The sequence below is a fragment of the Pleurodeles waltl genome, chromosome 9 (assembly GCF_031143425.1).
Source record: "Pleurodeles waltl isolate 20211129_DDA chromosome 9, aPleWal1.hap1.20221129, whole genome shotgun sequence".
Classification (NCBI taxonomy): domain Eukaryota; kingdom Metazoa; phylum Chordata; class Amphibia; order Caudata; family Salamandridae; genus Pleurodeles; species Pleurodeles waltl.
The window spans coordinates 698,619,015-698,640,339 of NC_090448.1; the positions used below are offsets into that span (position 1 = coordinate 698,619,015).

Genomic DNA, 21,325 nt, shown 5'->3' on the forward strand with positions numbered 1-21,325 from the left:
ATGTAGAATGTTGTCTACTTTTCAAAAATGTATAAATTTCCAAGGTCACCCATGGGTTTCATGCCTGGTTCTGCCACAAACAAGTAGGAGGAAACAACAAAAATTAAGCAAAGTAGGCCTACCTCTTGGAAAAAAAAAAAACTGTGGTAATTCTTTATTTATACAACTGTGCTTGTTCCCGAAAGCTGAAAAGATGGTGATCCTAGCACAGCAAATCTTTTGTTGATGCCATTTTTAATGTAAAAACATATGCCTTTTCGTGCAGCACATTTGTTTGCCAAATAAATCTATATATGGCCATTTTCTCAGTATTTTGTCAGTATTACAATGAAAGAGAGGTGGTTGTGGTGAACAAAGGCTAAGAAGCTGTATGCGCAAATTAGGTTGGTTTCAATAGAATGCAACACCCTGAATCCAGATTTAATGGGTTCTAGACACTAATAAATAGATAGCTGGAAATGAGGCACGAGGGGAAGACAATTACTAATTTGATGAAGGGAGTAAAAGTGCCTGTTCTGAAAGAGTGGCCGCACACAAGATAAATACTTGTAAACTGTACACATTCAGCAGTTTGGAAAACAAAAATGAAGCACATTTTTTTGCAATACTAAAGTGTGATGGAAACAAAGATTTGAATAGGATCAAAACAAATGAAGATATTTTTACTTGGTGATGTGCAAATGATACCTATTCACTGAAACCTGATTTCTGCACATTATCATTTGAGTGCAATCTGGTTTTACCAGTAAAAACTGTAGGTCTATGCAAATTTAGTAGCTATTTTAATGGGAAATTGGCTGTCTGTAAATGACAATGCAATACCACATGATGCTTTATTTTCATTAAAAAACTGCCTGCCTCATGTCAATTAAAGCCAAGTGGGTCATGAAAATCTGTCAAGCTAAAAGTGGGATGTGGTTCTAAAAAGCTAGGAAAACACTGTCCTAGACAAATATATAGTCTGTTCACATCATTACGTGACCAGAAGTTTGACCAATCAGGAGGAGGGACATTATGCTCAACTCTGTCCAGAAGTGCCAACCGTCAGCTTTTAGGATCTTGTCAAGAGTAAATTATCAGTGCAGCCACATGAAAGGAAAGGAGGGAGTGTTGAATCTATTAAATATACAATGGATGGATAACAGTAATTAAACATAAGTAACTTTGCCTTCCCCAGCATTTGATCTTTCATAGAGTCACAATTTAAGTTAAGATTAACAAAGCAGAACAAGAAAAAAATCATTGCCTCCAGCCCTTGAGACGAATAACACAATTTGACTGTATTCGTTTGCAGAGCACCGCATCATACATGCCATTTAAGAAGGAAACTGTAGAGACTGCGACTGCTCTGAAAATCTATCTTATGTGAAGAGTAGCTCGCATGCAAATGAAAGCCATGAGTTGTGCCAGGATGGCTGAAAAGTTTTCTATAGTGTGTAAGCTGCCTACTGGTAGTGCATAACTAGCACTTTTGGTGCAGGTGGCCTGGTTACATGGCTGCAGTAAAATTCAACTTAAAAGGTTTATAGTGAGCAAATGGCAGTTTTATGGATACTAGATTCATGGCTACAATTCCTTAACAAAACCCCTCAAGTTAGTCCTCAGTTTATTTTAAAATACAGGTGTCACTGCAAGATAGGTCCTTGACAGATTCAATTTTTGGAAAATAACAAGTGATCTAGTACTGAATTACTGAAAAAGGTTTGATCAGCATAGAGCAACTGGTATTTTTCCAGGATGTCCTTGACGAAGAAATATGCATGCCTTTATTATTTAAATCACATTTATCACATTTTCAATTAAGTGAAAATCAAGTCCCTAAACGAAAAGTGTAAAATATTCTGGCTTATGGTTTCCAGTGGAGAACTGTTCCAAAATAAAAAATTAGAAAGTGGAGAGGTCAAGAGGGCATTTGTCTTATTAAAGATCTCACTGTGTATAGGAATTCAGGTAACTACAAGTTTGGCATTGCCATAATTAATATTTATTGACAAACAAAAGAGCAAATCATATATATAAATGAAAATAATAGGCAGAAACAAAAATCTCATGTAAGAATCCACTACTGTGTCTATATTCATGAGCTCCCTTTACAAATGTTAAAGAACTCTTTAGGCATGTTTAGATAACTAAGATATAAATATCTACCAGTCTGACAGTGCTAGGCATACAAAGAATAGTCCATATTTTGAAAAGCGAGTGTCAAAAATATTAATAGGTACTGTGAAGTATATACATTTCTCTAAAACCCACAGAATCCAGTGTTCTCCTGGTGCACCACTTCTATCACTCGTCCATCTCCATCTGGGGACTTCATTTGCCTTCAACTCTCTTTCTACTCGCACTAAGACACACCCAACATCTTACCCGATTTACAGGAATTTGTGCCAACCGTGTACTTCAAAGCATTCACCAAACTCCTTTGAACCCAGTCTTCCATTCCCTGCACTTCCCCCTCCTACTTCAACCATGCCACCCACCTGCCATTCATATCTTCTAACTCCTCCTCCTCCTCAACAAACTAACCCATCACTCTGCCCCTCTGGGTTAGTGTTGACCTGACCTCCTGGAGCAAGATGATGGCCTATTTAACCTACAACAGCTGTCAACCCTCCCTATTTACCAACTCCCTTTAATCAACACATGCTATTCCCCCTCACAACCTTGTTTCCTCATCAACTGAGCTCCTTCTTTATTACAGCTCACTCAAACAAACAAGTATTTGCAATGCAACAGGTCTCGCATTTCTTCGAGTTAGAGCTATTAGCATTTGTAAACTCCCAACTAGACTTTCCTTGCCACATTAAACGGAAAAAAGAGCTCAATCGCGCTGCTACAGTTCACTCGTAGAGAAACCTATCAGCAAAAGAGCAATTATCTACGTAACCGGCAAAAGTGCAGTTATCTACGGAACAGGGTCGATGTCATAGAAAGCTCTAGACTTCTGCCAAACGAGATCGCGCTGCGAAAAAAGATAAAAAGTAGTCCACAAACCGGACCGAAATCAGCAAGCCTCGTATGTTTTCAGTACTTGGATGAGGCGCTCGAGGAGGGCTAACCACCGGAACAGGCATGACGTATGCATGCCTTCCACTAATGAAAGCAAGTAGATTTTAACAGGCAAGCCCACGAACCAATGAAAGACACTGACGTGGCATGAACGGGGCTCCGAGTCCTTTTCTAACTACTAAAGCGTCTTGCAAGTGAAACGCATGCACAAGCGCATGCAACGCAGGCTCGACCCTAAAAATGACTAAACATCTTTGATCAGAGTACCAAGTTAAAATCCCACTAGGGCATTATGAACAGGTACGTGGAAACATGTGGGTAAGACCCTTGAGGAATCTCCCAACAATGGGAGATTTAAACAAGGACGGTTGATCTCGTAGTCTGAGGAAAGCAGAGATGGCAAACAGATAACCTTTACAGGTGCCCAGAGCAGAGCCCTGCAGGTCAAGAGAGTGTACACACAAAAGGACCTCAGACAGAGGTGCAGAAAAGGGACCAAAAGATCTGTTGGCACAAATTTGTTCAAACAACAGGCTTATACCAATTTGGTGGAGATACACCTGGCTGCCAAGATAACATTACAGACTTCAAGTGGAGGGTCGAAAGCTTCCAACTGCCGCCACTCAATCTCCACGCAAGAAGGCAGAGACTTAGACAGGTTTGGGTGGAGAACCGTCCCCTGATGCTACGACAGAAGATCCTTCCGAAGAGGCAGTCTGAGTGGAGGACAAATGTCCATGCATAGAAGCTCGGGATACTATACTCTTCGTGCCCAGTCCTGAGCCACAAGGATTACTTGGGCCCGGTCATTCTTGATTTTCTTGTGAACTCTGGGCAGAAGCAGTGTAGGAGGCTGGACTAGTTTGTAGTGGGTACCAAAGCTACTTACACCTTATACCAGGTCCAGCTATCCCTTATTAGTGAAATGTAGACAGTGTCTAGAAGCCAGGCTTTCTAGAGGTAGCTGTAGCAGAGCAGCCAAGACTGAACTAGGAGACATGCAAAGCTCTTGCAATACCACTGTAGCCACACAGTACTCACACACTTGAAAGACGATACTCAGTGTTACAAAAATAAAGGTACTTTATTTTAGTGACACAAAGCCAAAAGTACCTTAGAGACTATACTCCCTTAGGAGGCAAGTATTATACACAACATATACACTTGTAACCAAAACAGGTGAGTAGATAGTCAGAAAACAGTGCAAACAGTGAAAATAGGTTGCAATGGGCGTAGGGGGAACACAAACCATATACTAAAATAGTGGAATGTGAAAGTCTGTTTCCCACCTAGGCAAGTGTAGTGTGGCTACTGCCCTCTGACCCCTAAAACCTCCCTAAATCTAGGATTTAAGGGCCTCCCTGAACCCAGCTCATCAGATTCCTGGTGATCTAACAAGAATAAGGTCTGCTTAGCTGAAACCCCCAGCATAGAAGAAGGAAGACAACAACTGCTTTGGCCCCAGCCCTATCGGCCTGTCTCCTGCTTTAAAGAACCTGCAAAAGGCCAGCAATGTGTCCAGCAGGACCAGCGACCCCTGCTCAGCTTCAGAAGACTGCCCTGAACCCTAAAGGACCAAGAACTCCTGAGGACAGTGGCACTGTCTAAGAAAAACCAACAACCAAGGACTCCCAACCTCATTCTGAATGTGTGAGTCCTGCCCCTGTGCACCTGACGCCCACTGCCCATGTCCAGGTGGTTCACCCAGCAAGAGAGGGTCCCCAAGCGATTGTGAGTAATTGCCCACCCTGGGTTGACCTCTCCACCCTTCCACGACGACACCTGCAAAGGGAATCCCGAGGATCCCCTGACCGCGAGCTCCAGACTTAGATATCGGACGCATAAAGACACACTGCACTCGCAGACCCCAGGCCTTGGAGAAACCGACACCCAGTGCAGCTACGTTGGGCAGTCGGCCCTCCTCCCTGTCTGACCGGTGGTGTGCCCGAGTCCCCCCCCCCCCTCCCCCCCCCCCCCCCAACAGACCTCACCTGGAGCCTCTGAGTGACCCCTGCGATCTCCTCATAGACCAGCATTGGAACCCTAACGACGTGTTGGCACCCTGTGCCGCTAAGGGAGTGTGATTGGTACCTACTTGTGGCCCCTCCAGTGCTCCTTCAATCCTCCCTGGTCTGCCCTCTGAGCCGAAGTACTTACCTGCAGGAAGGCCTGATTCAGAGTATCCAGTGTCTCCATAGGATCCCATGTTAAAATTGCTCATCTTTGACCTCAGCACCCGGCTGGCCCTGTGTTGCTGGTGGTGGGTGTTTGGGGTTAACTTGAACCCCAACCGGTGGACTTCCTAAAACCCAGAGACTGAAACTGTAAGTGTTGTACTTACCTGTAAAACGATTTAACATTTCTTCCCCCCAGGAACTGTTTCTGAAAATTGTACTGTGTCCAGTTTTAAAAACAGATTTTTCTCAATTTTTCAAGAATTGTATAACTTACCGATTTCAAACAAAGTACTGTTGATGCATGTCTGGAATATGAATCTATTGAAGTACTTACCTGCAACTTGAATCTTGTGGTTCTAAAAATAAATTAACAAAATATATTTTTGCTATATAAAAAACATTGGTCTGGAGTTAGGTCATTGAGTGTGTGCTTCTTCTATTGTCTGTGTGGGTACAATAAATGCTTTGCACTACCCTCTGATAGGCCCAACTGCTCCACTACACTACCACAAAAGAAGCATTAGTGTTATCTACTTTAGCCTCTGTTAAACCTCTGGTAACCCCTGGACTCTGTGCACACTGAGGGAAAATGGCTCCCTGTTGCAGTTACCCCCCACTTTTTGCCTGATATTGATGCTGACTTGATTGAGAAGCGTACTGAGACCCTGCTAACCAGGCCCCAGCACCAGTGTTCTTTCACTAAAAATGTACCATTGTTTCCACAATTGGCACACCCCTGGCACACAGATACGTCCCTTGTAAAAAAAATACCAGTGGTACCAAGGGCCCTGTGACCAGGGAAGTCTCTAAGGGCTGTAGCATGTGCCGTGCCACCCTAAGGGACCCCTCACCTAACACATGCACACTGCCATTGCAGATTGTGTGTGTTGATGGGGAGAAAAAGACAAAGTCGAGATGGCATCCCCCTCAGGATGCCATGCACACAAAATACTGCCTGTGGCGTAGGTAAGTCACTCCTCTAGCAGGCCTTAGAGCCTTAAGGCAGGGTGCACTATACCACAGGTGAGGGCATAGCTACATGAGCAATATGTCCCTACAGTGTCTAAATCTATTCTTAGACATTGTAAGTACAGTGTGGCCATATTAAGTATATGGTCTGGGAGTCTGTCAAAATCGAACTCCACAGCTCCAAAATGGCTACACTGAATACTCGGAAGTTTGGTATCAAACGTCTCAGAATAATAAACCCACACTGATGCCAGTGTTGGATTTATTAAGCAATGTACACAGAGGGCATCTTAGAGATGCCCCCTGTATTTTACCCAATCCTTCAGTGTGGGACTTACTGGTCTGTACCAGCCTGCCACTGAGATGAGTTTCTAACCCCCTGCGGTGAGAGCCTTTGTGCTCTCTGAGGCCAGAAACAAACCCTGTACTGAGTAGAGGTGCTTAACACCTCCCCGTGCAGGAACAAACACCTAGCAGTGACCCTCAAAGGCTCAGGCTTCGTGTTACAATGCCTCAGGGGACTCCAGCTAGTGGAGATGCCTGCCCCCTGGACACAGCCCCCACTTTTGGCGGCAAGTCCAGAGGAGATAATGAGAAAAACAAGGTGGAGTTACCTACCAGTCAGGACAGCCCCTAAGGTGCCCTGAGCTGAGGTGACCCCTGCCTTTAGAAATCCTAAATCTTAGTTTTGGAGTATTCCCCCAGTAGGATTAGGGATGTGCCCCCCTCCCCACAGGGGGGAGGCACAAAGAGGGGATAGCCACCCTCTAGGACAGTAGCAATTGGCTACTGCCCCCCAGACCTAAACACCCCCCTAAATTGAGTATTTAGGGGCGACCCTGAACACAGGAAATCGGATTCTTGCAACCTACAACAAGAAGAAGGACTGCTGACCAGAAAGCCCCGCAGAGACGATGGAGCCAACAACAAAGAACCTGCACAGCAACCCATCCGACAGGGACCAGCGACCTCTGAGGACTCAGAGGACTGCCCTGAAACTGAAGGACCAAGAAACTCCTGAGAACAGCGGCACTGTTCAATAACTGCAACAACTTTGCAACTTTAAAGCAACTTTCAAAGAACTCTCTCTTAATGCCAGAAGCGTGAGACTTCACACTCTGCACCCGATGTCCCTGGCTCGAGCTCCAGAGAACCAACACCGCAGAGAGGACTCCCAGGTGACTACGACAACGTGGGTACACTGAGTTGACCCGCCTGCACCCACACAGCGACGCCTGCAGAGAGGATCCAGAGGCTCCCCTTGACCGCGACTGCCTGGTAACAACGAACCCGGCGACTGGACCAAGCACTGCATCCGCAGCCCCCAGGACCGAGAGGAGCCACCTTCCAGTGCAGGAGTGACCAGCAGGTGGCCCTCTTCCTAGCCCAGTCGGTGGCTGGCCTGAGAAGCTCCCCCCGTGCCCTGCCTACATCACTTAAGTGGTCCCCGGGTCCCTCCATTGCTTTCAATAGCAATCCCGACGTCTACTTTGCCTACTGCACCCGGCCGCCCCTGTGCCGCTGAGGGTGTGTTTTGTGAGCTTGTCTGTGTCCCTCCCAGTGCTCCACAAAACCCCCCTGGTCTGCTCCCTGAGGACACAGGTACTTAAGCAGACTAGGACTGGAGCACCCCTGTTCTCCATAGGCGTCTATGTGTTTTGGGCTCTCCTTTCACCTCTGAACCTGGCCGACCCGGTGTTGCTGATGCTGTGACTTTGGGGTTGCCTTGAACACCCAACGGTGGGCTGCCCATGCCCAGGAGACTGTGTAAGTGCTTCACTTACCTGAGAAACTTAACCAAACTTACTCCCCCAGGAACTGTTGATTTTTGCACTGTGTCCACTTTTAAAATAGCTTATTGCCATTTTAACCAAAACTGTGTGTACTACTGTTTTAAATCAAAGTTCTATACTTACCTGTGTGAAGTACCTTGCGTTTTATGTACTTACCTCAAATCCTGATTCTTGTGGTTCAAAAATAAAGAAAATATATTTTTCTATATAAAACCTATTGGCCTGGAGTTAAGTCATTGAGTGTGTGTTCCTCATTTATTGCCCGTATGTGTACAACAAATGCTTAACACTACCCTCTGAGAAACCTACTGCTCGACCACACTACCACAAAATAGAGCATTAGTATTATCTAATTTTGCCACTAACAACCTCTAAGGGGAACCCTTGGACTATGTGCACACTATATCTCACTTTGAGATAACATATACAGAGCCAACTTCCTACATTGGTGGGATGTAAGACTTTGCATTTGCTGGACTACTCAGCCAATACCTGATCACACAACTAAATTCCAAAAATTGTCATTAGAAATTGATTTTTGCAATGTGACTAATTTTTCAAAATTTTTAAAAGTCCTGCTAGGGCCTTGAGTAAGTCCCCGTTAGCATTTCTTTTAGAGTTTAACAGTTTGTAAAAGTTTGGATTTAAGTTCTAGAAGTAGATTTTAGATTCTTAAAAAGTAATCCCAACTTTAAGAGTGATAATGTCTATGACAGATGACATGGTGATGGAACTCAACCTCACCCCTTACCTGCATCTAGGGATGTCAGAGTTAAGGTCTCTCTGTAAACTTAAAAAGATGAAATCTGGGTCCAACCCTACCAAAGTAAAGCTCCAGGAGCTTTTGGCAGAGTTCACAAGGGACCACCCCTCTGAGGATACTCCTTCAGATGGGGAAGTTAGTGAACAGGAGGATGAATTCCTCCCTCCTGTCCTAACCAGGGAGAATAGGGTTCGTCAAACCCTGACTCCACAATTCATAGTCAGAGAGCCTGGTTCTTCCACATGGGAGACCCGTACCTCTGGAAGCACTGAGAGCAGCCTTAATAAAGAATACCACCTGTTAGCCAGGATGGCCAAAAGATTGGCTTTGGAGAAGCAGCTCCTAGCTATAGAAAGAGAAAGATAAGAGATGGGTTTAATTCCCATTAATGCTGGCAGCAACTTAAATAGGGTCAGAGAGAGTACTGACATCTAAAAAATCCCAAAAGGGATTGTAACTAAATATGAAGATGGTGATGACATCACCAAATGGTTCACAGCTTTTGAGAGGGCTTGTGCAACCAGAAAAGTAAGCAGATCTCACTGGGGAGCTCTCCTTTGGGAAATGTTCACTGGAAAGTGTAGGGATAGACTCCTCACACACATTTGTAAAGATGCAGAATCCTATGACCTCATGAAGGCTACCCTAATTGAGGGCTTTGGATTCTTCACTGAGGAGTACAGGATTAAGTTCGGGGGGGGGGGCTCAGAAAACCTAGAGCCAGACCTGGGTTGATTCTGTAGGCCACTCAGTGAAAACACTGGATGGTTGGGTGACTGGAAATGAAGTGCATGACTATAATGGGCTTTATCATTTGTTTATGAAGGAACACATTTTAAGTAACTGCTTCAATGAAAAGTTGCATCAATATCTGGTAGACCTAGGTCCAATTTCTCCCCAAGAATTGGGAAAGTAGGCAGACCACTGGGTCAAGACTAGGGTAAACTAAACTTCAACTGGAGGTGACCACAAGAAAGTGGTTAGAAAGCCTCCCCAGGAGAAAGTGAGTGACACTAGAAATAAAGAAAAAGAGACCTCTGTAGGCCCCCAAAAACCTGTCCAGGTGGGTGGGCCCCAAGATACAACCCAAAACAAAGGTGGGTACCAGGGTAAGAACTGGGATCCCACTAAGGCATGGTGCCAAAACTGTAGACAGACAGGGCTCCACACCAAAGACACGTCTTGTCCTAAACACAAACCCCCTAGCAAAATCCCAGGGGTGACCAGTGTAGCCATTGGGGATGACTCCTCAGATGAGGAGGTCTTCATAGCCTTCAACTGGAAAAAAGGCCCCACAGGTGAGTTGGAGATTCCAGAGGGAAGTGGACACTTACACCACCTACTGGTGAATGGAATCCCAGCCACTGCCGTTAGAGACACTTGTGCCAGTCACACTATTGTGGATGACATGCTGGTGTTCTCAAACCAGTACATCCCAGGTAAGGCTGCCAGAGTAAGAGTTAGCCCAGACAAGGTCACTGATAGGCCTGGGGCTTTTGTGCCCCTAGAAGTGGGTGGGACTTTTAGGTGGAGAAGGGTGATAGTCAGTATAGACTTCCCCTTGATTGTCTCCTTGGAAATTACTACACAGAGGTTAGTCAGAGCCCAAGAGAGGAACTGGTCCAGTGCCAGTCTTCTCCCAAGGATTCTGGAGGTGCTGCCCCTGCAGTAACTGCAAGTAGGCCCCAGAAGACAAAGAAAAGAAAAGAGTGCAGGAAGGGTGGACATTTAGCCAAGGTTCCAGCAAGCCAAGGAGATTCTGCTCCAATAGGAGAGAACTCCAAAAGTGGCACTGGTGAAGTCCAACCTGACCCACAAGAAGTCCTGGCTAGTCAGGCAACTGTTAAGCATAAGTGGGTGGCCCCTCAGCTAACAGAAGAAAGAGTGGAACAAGAGTGTTTACTACAAGATGTGGTAACCCCCCACTCTACCACAGCAGACAGGCACCCTGAACCCAAAGAAGCCTGTAACTTAGCCCCTTCCCTTGTAGGTGAAGAGCTAAAGGTGTCGTTCTGGGCACGGACAGCTGTCAGTTGCCTCTGCTGGGTGTTAGCCTTTATGGCTGCTCTGTACTGGGCATGGTTGTCTGACCCCATGCCAATAGCAAGTTGGGCCACCTGACCCTCTTGGTCATGGTGGGGTTACTCCAACTCTGGGCAACCTCTTTGGGTAAGTTGGGGCTGACCCTGGCTAAGATAAGACTAGCAGAGGTGGATACCTCTAACCCCAAAATAGAGAGAATGGGTGAAGACATTAAAAACACAGACAAGAGGCAATTCAGACTAGGTCCTATCACTGTGGAAGTGGATCACTGTGAAAATAGCTTATTGTCATTTGAAACTAAATTGTGTGTACTACTGTTTTAAGTCAAAGTTCTATACTTACCTGTGTGAACTACCTTGCATTTTATGTACTTACCTCAAATCCTGAATCTTGTGGTTCTAAAATAAATTAAGAAAATATATTTTTCTATATAAAACCTATTGGCCTGGAGTTAAGTTTTTGAGTGTGTGTTCCTCATGTATTGCCTGTGTGTGTACAACAAATGCTTAACACTACCCTCTGATACGCCTCCTGCTTGACTACACTACCACAAAATAGAACATTAGTATTATCTAAATTTGCCACTGACAACCTCTAAGGGGAACCCTTGGACTATGAGCATACTATCTCTCACTTTGAGATAATATATACACAGCCAACTTCCTACACGCACTATATCTAATTTTGATATAGTATATACAGAGCCAGCTTCCTACACAGAGGAAACCAAAAGACAAGAGGAGGGTTGGAGAGTGCCCCCACCCCAGGATACCCAGAAGACAGGATTACCTACACCAGGGGACCCGGATACAGAGGGACTCTCACTGAAGTCAGTGGAAATCTCGGATTGTTCAGCTGCAGTCGCAACCGATGGACCAGGCCGGTGGAACCCAGGGACGGATTTCGGACATGGAGGACCTGAAAAGAAAGAGGACAGAGTCCTGCACCCTCAGAGGTGCCCGGGTGGTGCAGCCGGCAATGCCCACCCTCCTAGAGGTGAGGTTCCTGCAAGTCAGGGGAGAAAGAAGTCCAGTTGCGGGGTCCAGGACCTGCAGAAGATCCCAGGAGTCACCTGGATGTCCCTCGACGGTCACAGGAGTGCAGGAGGGTCAGTGACCAGCCAGGTCACCAACAAACACTGGTAAATGCAAGCCGGAGCTTAAGATGCATTTGCAAAGCTTTGGGTACCAGCAAGGTCCAGGGAGACTCTACCCTTGAGGGGGCGACCCACAGACGATGGTCACATGGAGTCACAAGGAGGCCTTTGCAGCACAATAAAACAGAAGTCCCACATCCCAGGAGTTGCAGGATAGTAGTTGACCTACAAGTTGCAGAGTGCTGGAGGCTGGGGCTTCTTGGTGCCAGAAGATCTCCTAGAGGAAGAGTCAACAAGCCTTGGCAAGAGCAATAGTTGTGGTGCACAGAGGTTTCAGTCCAGTGGCAGGAGCAGGGGCCCACAGTCTCCCAAGATGGTCAGAAGACAAATAAGTCCCAGGGGAAGCCACCGACCCACCACCTGTGATGCAGTGCCTGTCGATGTCCGTGAGACAGCATATCCCACCAGCCAGTCAATGTTGTCTTTAGGTGCCTGCGGATGCAGGGGAGTGACTCCTTCACTCCAAGGGAGATTCCTTTGTGCTTCCAGGTGCAAACAGATTCCTTGTGACCCGGGATGATGCACAGCCTTGGATGTTGTAGACTTTTTGCAGGATCCGGAGAAACAGTGTTGCAAAGGGAGCCTTCCCACCAGAAGACATGTTTGGGTTCCAAAGCAGACCAGCAGGGGTTCCAGAGGCCAGGAGCAGAAGATGTCTTGCAGAGAGTTCACTGGAGAGTCTTGCTCGACAAATCTGAGGACCCACCTTCGGGGAGCCCTTAAATAACCCTAAAGGGAATTGGTCACTCTCTGAAGTGACCCACCTATCAGAGGGGTTCAGGGACGTTATCAACTTGGCCTAACCAGTCAGATGCTCCCAGGGGCCTCTGCACATCTTTTTTCAAGATGGCAGAATCAAGTGGCCACCTGACAGAGCTCTGTGTACTTCCTTAGGGGAGGAGCTGGACAGAGGGGTGGTCACTCCCCTGTAATTTGTTTAGTTTTGTGCCAGAGTGGGAACTGGGGTTCCCTAAACTGGTGCAAAACAGATTATGCAAGGAGGGCACCAAATGTCCCCTTCAAAGCAGTCTGGTGGCACTCAGAGGCCACCCCTGCCCTTAGACACCTAATATACAGGGGGAGGTGGTCACACCTCGGCCTTCAGGAAATCCTTTGTTCTGGCTTCTTCTGACTGAGAAAGGCTCACCAGCAGGAGGGTAGAACAGTGTCTGAGGTCGGCAACAGCGTGGACTGGCAGCCAGATCCCGTAAGGCTGCATAGGCAGGGCTGGGGGATCCTCTAGGGAACCTCCAGAGTACAGGGGAATCAGGCAACTACCACTGGAATCGGTGTAGTTGCATGATTTCAACATGTTTGATACCAAACATGCCTAGGTTGGGAGGGCCCATTATGTACTTGGACCACTCGTGTTGACCAGAGTACACTACATACCTTAAGATGGCTTCCTTGCACATACTAAGCCCAGAGAATGGGGTTCAGGGTTTGTAGGTGTACCTGTTCAAGCAAGGGTACCCTCACACTTAGGGACATGCACCATGCCATTGGGCTGAAGGGCCTACCAGAGTGGAGACTTACAGTGTTCTAAGTGAAGTGACCAGGATATAAGGCAAGCCTTATATGTAAGTGAACGGTGCATGCACCATTTCATGCAGGCTGCAATAGTAGGCCTGCAGACACAGTTTGCATGGGTTCCCATGGCTGGCACAATACATGCTGCCGCCCATGGGAGACCCCTGGTGTACCAATGTCCCGGGTACCTAAGTACCATATACTATGGACTTACAAGGGTGCACCAGTATGCCAATTGTGGGGTGTAAATTTTACCAGCAGCCAAACTGTGGAGAGAGCACAGGCACTGGGGTCCTGGTTAGCAAGTTACCCAGCTTAGTACAGATCGCAACACCTGACTGGAGGAAAAGAATAACTTATTCCCGAGTTGGTCCAGTCGCTTTGATTCCCTATCCGGTGGTGCAGATGGGAATGCGCAGAAGAGGAAGAAGCCTGGATGACCAAACTCTTAGGCGTGGGATGTTGGATCAGGAATTTAGGGTCCTATGGCGATGGGCCATTGTCCTGTTGACAGGAGCCCCTGTGCTGTATTTAGGCCAGGGCATCAGTGAGGGCTTCATTAAAGGGCAAAAGGGGTTCAGAAGGGGAAGCGCCTGGCTAAAGCACCGTACTAAAGGAGGTTATTCCTGACAGCCACTGGAGACAATTTGAGGCCCAGGACCTCAGCCGCTCTTCTCACCACCAATGAAGACAAGGCTCCCTCCTACGTAGCCACATTAGGGGGAGAAACCATGCCAGCATCAGGGGAGGTGTATAGACCACTGGCTTTGCCCAATGCCTGAGTCCAGTCCATTTCAGGAACTTCTAGCTGGAATTCTAAAGTGTCCAGCGACCCATCCATATTCTCACCGTGCCCGTACCCAAAGGCATAAAGGTCAGGATCCAATATGGGGAACATAGTCACATTCAAAGACGGAATTGGTATCGAGCGACAGTGTTCCACCTCCAGATCGGAGTCTGAAATGAGTATGAGATCAATGACGATTACGGGTCCAACCGGTGTCAGATTTGTCAGAGTCTTTACCAGCGCCAGGGAAGGTCGGGAAGGCACGACCAGCGGCGGTACGGATCCAATAACAGATCCTAGGGTGCCCTCTGGAGCTGAAGTCGCCGGCGCAGAACCAGAGGGGGCTCCCTCTGACCATACTGGGCCCGAAAGCGTCACAGGACGGTCAGTCTTCCCAAAAATGAGGCACATGGCCTCATAACACTCTCAGTTGGGAAACAGTGGCTCCGGCTCCCGAAAACTCAGGGTGGAGCAGAGTACACCTAGATGCAGGGTCCGAGGACAGAGGCCTAGAACATCATCGCTGATCCCGCGTCTCATCGTCCAAGTGACGGGGTGAAGTCAAACAACGTTTGTCCTGCTTCGACTTCTTCGTGGGACCCGAATGTCCTGGCGATTTGGAGTGGGTCGAGTGGCCTCGTGACCTTCCTCTCACACAAGATCAGAAGCGACACGGAGCTGAGTGCTGGGCCGCCATGAGCTTTAGGGACTGCTCCCTAAAAGCCTTTGGGGTTATGCCCCAGCACTCGCAGCACAACTTCGGGTCGTGGTCGGGCTCCAAGCACACGAGGTGCAGATCCATTACAGACATCATGCCGTGACAGGAGTCACGCGGCTTAAATCTGGTCTTGAGGGAAGACATCTCACGCACCATGTAGGACAAAAACTTCAACAAAAAGCTCGAAAGTCAGTCAAAAAATGACTGAGGGTAGCTCTTCTCCAGATATGCACATAGGCTGGTGCAGAAAAAAAAAAAAAAAGAACTGATGTCAGTGCGCCTGGGTGGCGCCTATATACGACCGGGATATCATGGCAACCACGACGCCAGCGATGGCCATGGAGTCAACCTATGGCAGCTAACGACGCACAAGAATACTGCTCGAAAAAAATCTCCAGATCCAGTCTGACACCTGGGGGAAATTCTAAGGTAAGGAATCTGCATCTAGAAGTCCCTATCAGATAGCATTTTTAGAAGGGCAAAATCTATGTAGGTTGCTCAAAGGCCCTTCCTGGAAGAGGACTTAATACTAGGAGAAATTATAGAGGAGTTCATGCAGCACTAAAGTGGAAAGATTCCAGGTTTGAAGAGTCTCTTGGTGAAACAGTCTAGCATCACACGTGAGCTAGAACCCCTTAAATCTACACAATAAGGCTTTAAGGGGAAGGCTGCCCTCGACTTTCTACCACAAACCTAACATGGAAGTCCTGAAAGAGGGGTAACCACTATCAAAATATGCTTCATATTAGCTGATCTGGCTCTTAAAAGTCAAAACAAAGACCCCCACCAAGAGGTTGCTTACCATCATTACCATAATGATTCATCCATACTGTGAGGAAATGGGGTGTATATTATGGTGTGGTGTGGTTGTGCAACCTCACTGTGAAGAACACTTACCTACCCCTTTAGAACCCTTAGGCTTCATTTGTCAAACCCTCAACTCAACCCTGGGTACCTGTCACACTGAGCAGCAAGGCTAACACAAAGGAACAAGTGTAAAACATTTAAACAGCACCAAAACAATTGAAGGAGAAATCTACAAGACAGCAAAGAAATCCAATCCCAATTCATTAAAAAAAATAGACTGTATTTTTAAGTATGTTTATACACCACAACTATAAAGATCCACCAGAGGGTTTCGGAGATACAGAATTTACAAGGTATAGTAAATGGGGTTATCTCACTCAACTGCGAACAAGCATTAGCAAATTCACCAAATATGACACTTAGAAATGGTTTTACCACAAAGTTGGGTCTAGTTGAAATGCGGTCAGTTAGAGTCACTTTAGATGATCACCTCCAATAAAAAGCCAATCAGGAGGACCCACCAGGTCCACTGAAACAGTAATCTCGGATCTCAGCTGGTGAAGCAGTTTTCAGTCAGTTCCAGACACTTATCCTGTCAAGGGCTTGCCAATGGAAGTGGTCCTGATGCAAGGTATGAAAAGATGCTGTGGATGGGATGTGGTCGACGGAGGTCTTGCTCCGGCTACTACTAGGTCCACAAAGGGGGTCAGGCGGTCCTGGTTACAGGGTCAACGTCCTACAAAGTCATCTTGGTGCTGGCAGAAGCCCAGTTGCCACTGAACATCTGGTCACCAAGAATCGCAGACACAGGCCAATCTTTCTTGGGTCGTTAACTTGTCCGCTGGGGGGCCCAGCTGCACTATAATGACATTCTGGGGTTCAGCAAACTCTGGTGCAACTTTGTGCACTGGGATCAGGTCCCTAGTCATGCATGGTGACAGTTGATGGCAGATTGAAGATTTCTAGCCATCAATGTGCCCCAACAGGCTTCTCAGCTTTTGTGTCCCTGAGCTGTGAACAGGAACTCAGCTTATTGACCCTTGGAGTCTATTGGCTTTGGCTGGGTTCTGAAGATGACTTCTCCTCAAGCAGGACACATCAAGCACAGTCTCTTTCTTTTGCTAGCCACCAGGTGCAGTTCATGCCAGTCCATCGTCTCTGTGCTGGTTCAACAATGCAGCAAAGCAGTCCTCTTTCCAGTCCAGTTAATATCAGAGTTTAGGGTACCAGGGCGTCCTACTTATGCTCAGAAAATGCCCTCAGGGCAGGATGTGGTTGGTAGCCAATGGACTACCAGGTTCCCTTCCACATGATGACCACTTCCAGTGTAGTGTGGACACCATTCTGCCCACTTCCACAATGGAAGGACCCCTCTGCTGCTGTGTGGAGCTCCCCAGGCAACCCAAAGTTTTGGCTACCAAATGGGCTACACACCCCTGAAAAACAGGTTTGGCAACTGGTTTTCACCCTACTGTCCCAAGTGCCTGCCTGTCTGCCTAGGTAAGGGAGCAGCTTATCTCCCAAGTGTTACCCATTTGCCCTTCAACCGCAGAGGATTCTTCCTTGAAGTTCCCCTTTTGGGCCAACGCTTGTGTTGCTTCCTCCAGGAGGAGGTGACAACACCTTCCAGAGCGGACCCCTATTGTATCCTTTCTTAGGAGTAGTTAACATTTCTCCCCAGGAGGGCAGAAAGCTGTCTCACAACAGGACCCCGGAGTGCTAACAGTATGGGCGGCACAGGGGACTGTTGCAAGAAAGTGGGAAGTTTGCTACAGATGCACACTGCAACTTGTTACATTACTTTCGATATGAGAATCAAGTCGGGCTAAATGTAACAAGTTGTTTGATACCTTGGGTGACTGACTTTGGTCGCACTGTTCCAGAATTAGCACATCTGAAGGGTCAGCATGTAGCTCTGCACTCACCAATTGGGTGACCAAGCTTTTTCACGGTAAAAACATCCCTTTTGCATTTTTTAGGACAAACCATGTAAGGTTACATGTTCTTCCCGTAGAATATGTTGCACCCTTTCTTAGGACTGAATAGGCCAACCATAGGAGTGACTTGCACATATGCCATGAAAGTCATGCTTTGCCATTGCTTTAAATGGCAAAGTCTGGCCAGCAGTTACACTGCTCTGCCAGCCTGCAATTGGTGGGCTCGGAGCCCAGTTTTACTCGTGTACTGCCCAGAGTGGCATAACCAGTGCTGCAGTCCCTAGAGAGACCTAACTTACATGCCCTGGGTACCAATTAATTACAAGTTAGCTAGCTCAGCCAACCGGGTAAAAGTCCATTCGACATATCAGTTTAAGGGTAAGGGAAGAGGCACTGAGGTCTGGTTAGCAGGCCTCAGTGCAGTCAGGGTAAAAAGAGTAAAAAAACCAGCATCAATGCAAAAACTTGGGGGTGACCATACAAAATTAGGCATTTTCTTACATAGGCCAATCAGGCTTCATACCCAGGCAATAAATGAGGTTAAATATGCATAGGTTACATACCATACCTGCCTCTACTAGGCAAAGTGGAGGTACAACCCACTGGCAATTATTTTTACATTATACACTTTCAAGGTGTTCAAATCCTTTTAATGACAGTTTCTGTTTCAGGCACTTTAGAAATCTGGGTTTGGCTCCAATTAGAGCACCTGAGTGAAATTACTCCACGCACAATATGCTGAGGCAATAAGAACAAACGGCAAGCTGTCCCTGGTGTTTAGGTCAGCATGGGTACATGGCAGGTATATCTCATTTCCTACTCTCAACTGCCATGACAACACAGTCACTGACCAGCTCGGTAAAGAAAGCACCTGACTTAAGGGGATATGTATTAGACCTGGAAATGAAGGACAACATCGTTATACGCAAATATCATCTTATTTGCTGATGACCCCGAGAACACCACCCCTATGGTCTAGCAGATTTTCAGTGTGTACATGTAACCAACTGGTCTAAAGCTACAGTATTGCTGATTAACGAACAGCAGATGGCTTATGTGACACAGAGGAACATTTGCACAAACAGTGAAGAGTTCGGCTACCTGGGAACGGGAATAATCTGGTAGGGTGACTCCTTCCATGATTGCAACCCTGTACATTGCCATTTTTGGGTTCCAAGAAGATATAGAGTTGGAGAGAACCAACACTCTTAATGCTGAGCAGAAATTTACAATATGATCACAGTCATATAAACACTTTGTTTGTGTCCCTACTTAAGACAACTGCGAATAGAGAAAATTATATTGGATTGGGGATCACCTAACCCTTGTACTATCTATGAATTATATGTTGGTTTATTATGAAGGGATAGAGTACCCAACATTCAGCACTATTATTGACCAGCTCTGCTCCAACAACTGAAGGAATGAGTGCACCCGAAATTTACATAACCGTCAAACAAGGTTACTTACATTCAGTAACATAATCTGGTAGAGACATATTCTAGTTGCAGATACCTTACCTTAGAATTTCCCCGAGGCGTCAGTCTGGATCTGGCGAGTTTTTTTCGAGCATTAGCCTTGCACAACGTTATGTGGCATCAGTCAACTCCGCATCCGTTGTTGGCATTGTGGTCGCCGGATAGGACATCGCGGGTCGTATTTAGGGGCCATCCGGGCGAGCTGACATCAGTTTCTCACTGTGCCACTGGATTCAAGCTAGCCTGGCAACTAGAGACCCCATTTCTAACAGGATCTAGTTGACATATCCAGGCTTTCAGCAGTGGCAGGTAAAGGGTAGATGAAGACATTCTCACAAAGAAGTGAAAATAGATGTTGGCATACTCTGAAGCATGTAAATAGACATAGCTCAAGCACGCCCTAACATCTCTTGTTCTTCACTGCCTAGGCCTATCAGGAGCTGCCCCTGTGGAATGGAGTGTGTTTAGAGCACCGATGACATGAGAAGCCATATCAACAAACACTCATGTTAGATGCTTTGAAAAAGAGGTAGAAGGAGACTTACCTTGGAAAAATATATTTCTTTCCCCCAGATTTTGATGACGAGTCAAGAGCTTTGCTAACTCTAATACAAGAAACTGCATTCTTCTCTCCATCATCATATACACCTAAAAAGAGGGCAAAGCACAGTCACTGGGAAGCAAAAGAGACGTTCTACAGATGCTGAAGGTCCTTCAGGACGAAAACCTACTCTTAAGCACTCCAGAATAAAATTCTCATTACTTACAGAGATCAAACCTTTATTGACACCGCTAATTTACTGTACACTCAATAAGCTATTTAAATCAAAAATACTAGATACAAGTTCATGTTGGACTTCCAAAGAATCCCAGGAACACCTAGAACAAATTGTGAATTTCCTGGAAGTTTAGCCTCTGGCTGAATGTAAATTTCTTAAAACTTATTGGGACAAAATTACTACTTATCTCAATAGAATGTTCAAGAAATCAATTGGTTTAGGCTTCCTCACAATAACACTAGGCCCACAAGTACCATCCACGTTAGTACTCTCAAACTCTGGCCTTTCACTTCCGGATCTTTAATTAACAATCAGAGTAATTCCTATACAATGGAAATCTGTTCGCCATGTATCATTCCATACCGGTGGGCTTGGGCTACATATCCCAGAAGCACACACAGTGCACAGGCTAACTTTCCAGGAAATTCACAAATACCACAGATGATATGGAGTATGCTTGACAACTTCATACAGAATCCATCCCCTATCCTGGACCTGTTCTCTACAAACTTAACTTAAGCTGGTGATACACCTTTCTATTCCCATGACCACAGGGCAACTACCCCTCCCACACATCTGAGCGCTCCTCTGTCACCTTTCTCCCTACTCTTTATCTTTCTTCAAGGAGGTACTTAAATAGCTCATATGAGTTACACTTTCACTGTGCACATTTTGTCACCATTTCTAAACATATATATTGTCTACCGTTGTTGGACCTGGCTCTTTTGGCAGGTTCATCCCCTGACTTGTTGCCTCCTTCCTCCTATTTTTTCTGACTTCTCACTGTTGGCTCTAGGACTATGAGCACTTTATCACTGCTGATCAGTGCTAAAGTGCAGGTGCTCTCCCTTCTAAAGTTGGTATGATTGGCTTATAGCTAATTGGCATATTTAATTAACCTAAAAGTCCCTTGTACAGTGGTATCTCTATACCCAGGGCCTGTAAATTAAATGCTACTGGTGGGCCTGCAGCGCTGCTTGTGCCACCCACTGAAGCAGCCTTTCAAACCTGTCTCAGGCCTGCTAGCACAGGGCCTGCGCGTGCAGTTTTCTGCCACAGGGACCTGGCATTTAAATTTACTTGCCAGGCCCAGAACTCCCCTTTTACTACATGTAAGTCACCCCTAAGGTAGGCCCCTAGCTAGCCCTATGGGCAGGGTGCTATGTATGTAGAAGGCAGGACGTGCCTGGTAGCATGGCCTGTCCTGGTAGTGACAAACAGCATATTTGGTTTCTTACTGCTGTGAATACTGCCTTCTCACAGGATTGTATTGAAAATGCCCTGCTATATGTGTAGGGGGTTTTGTCTGATTTATGAGGGGAAGCATAGGCATGTTTGGTATGGTTATAATGGTAGTAAGAAATGCTGCTTACGGGTGT

At 46.4% G+C, this 21,325-nt stretch overlaps 1 protein-coding gene across 1 annotated transcript in view; it reads right to left on the reverse strand.

Annotated features, from left to right (window-relative positions):
- The window catches only part of ATG2A (autophagy related 2A), a 2,189,461-nt gene that overhangs the window by 1,586,730 nt on the left and 581,406 nt on the right, over positions 1–21,325 (reverse strand). Inside the window, exon 16 of the mRNA XM_069207806.1 lies at positions 19,713–19,815. Within this exon, the coding sequence (XP_069063907.1) occupies positions 19,713–19,815 (103 nt within the window). The remainder of the gene's footprint in view (positions 1–19,712; positions 19,816–21,325) is intronic.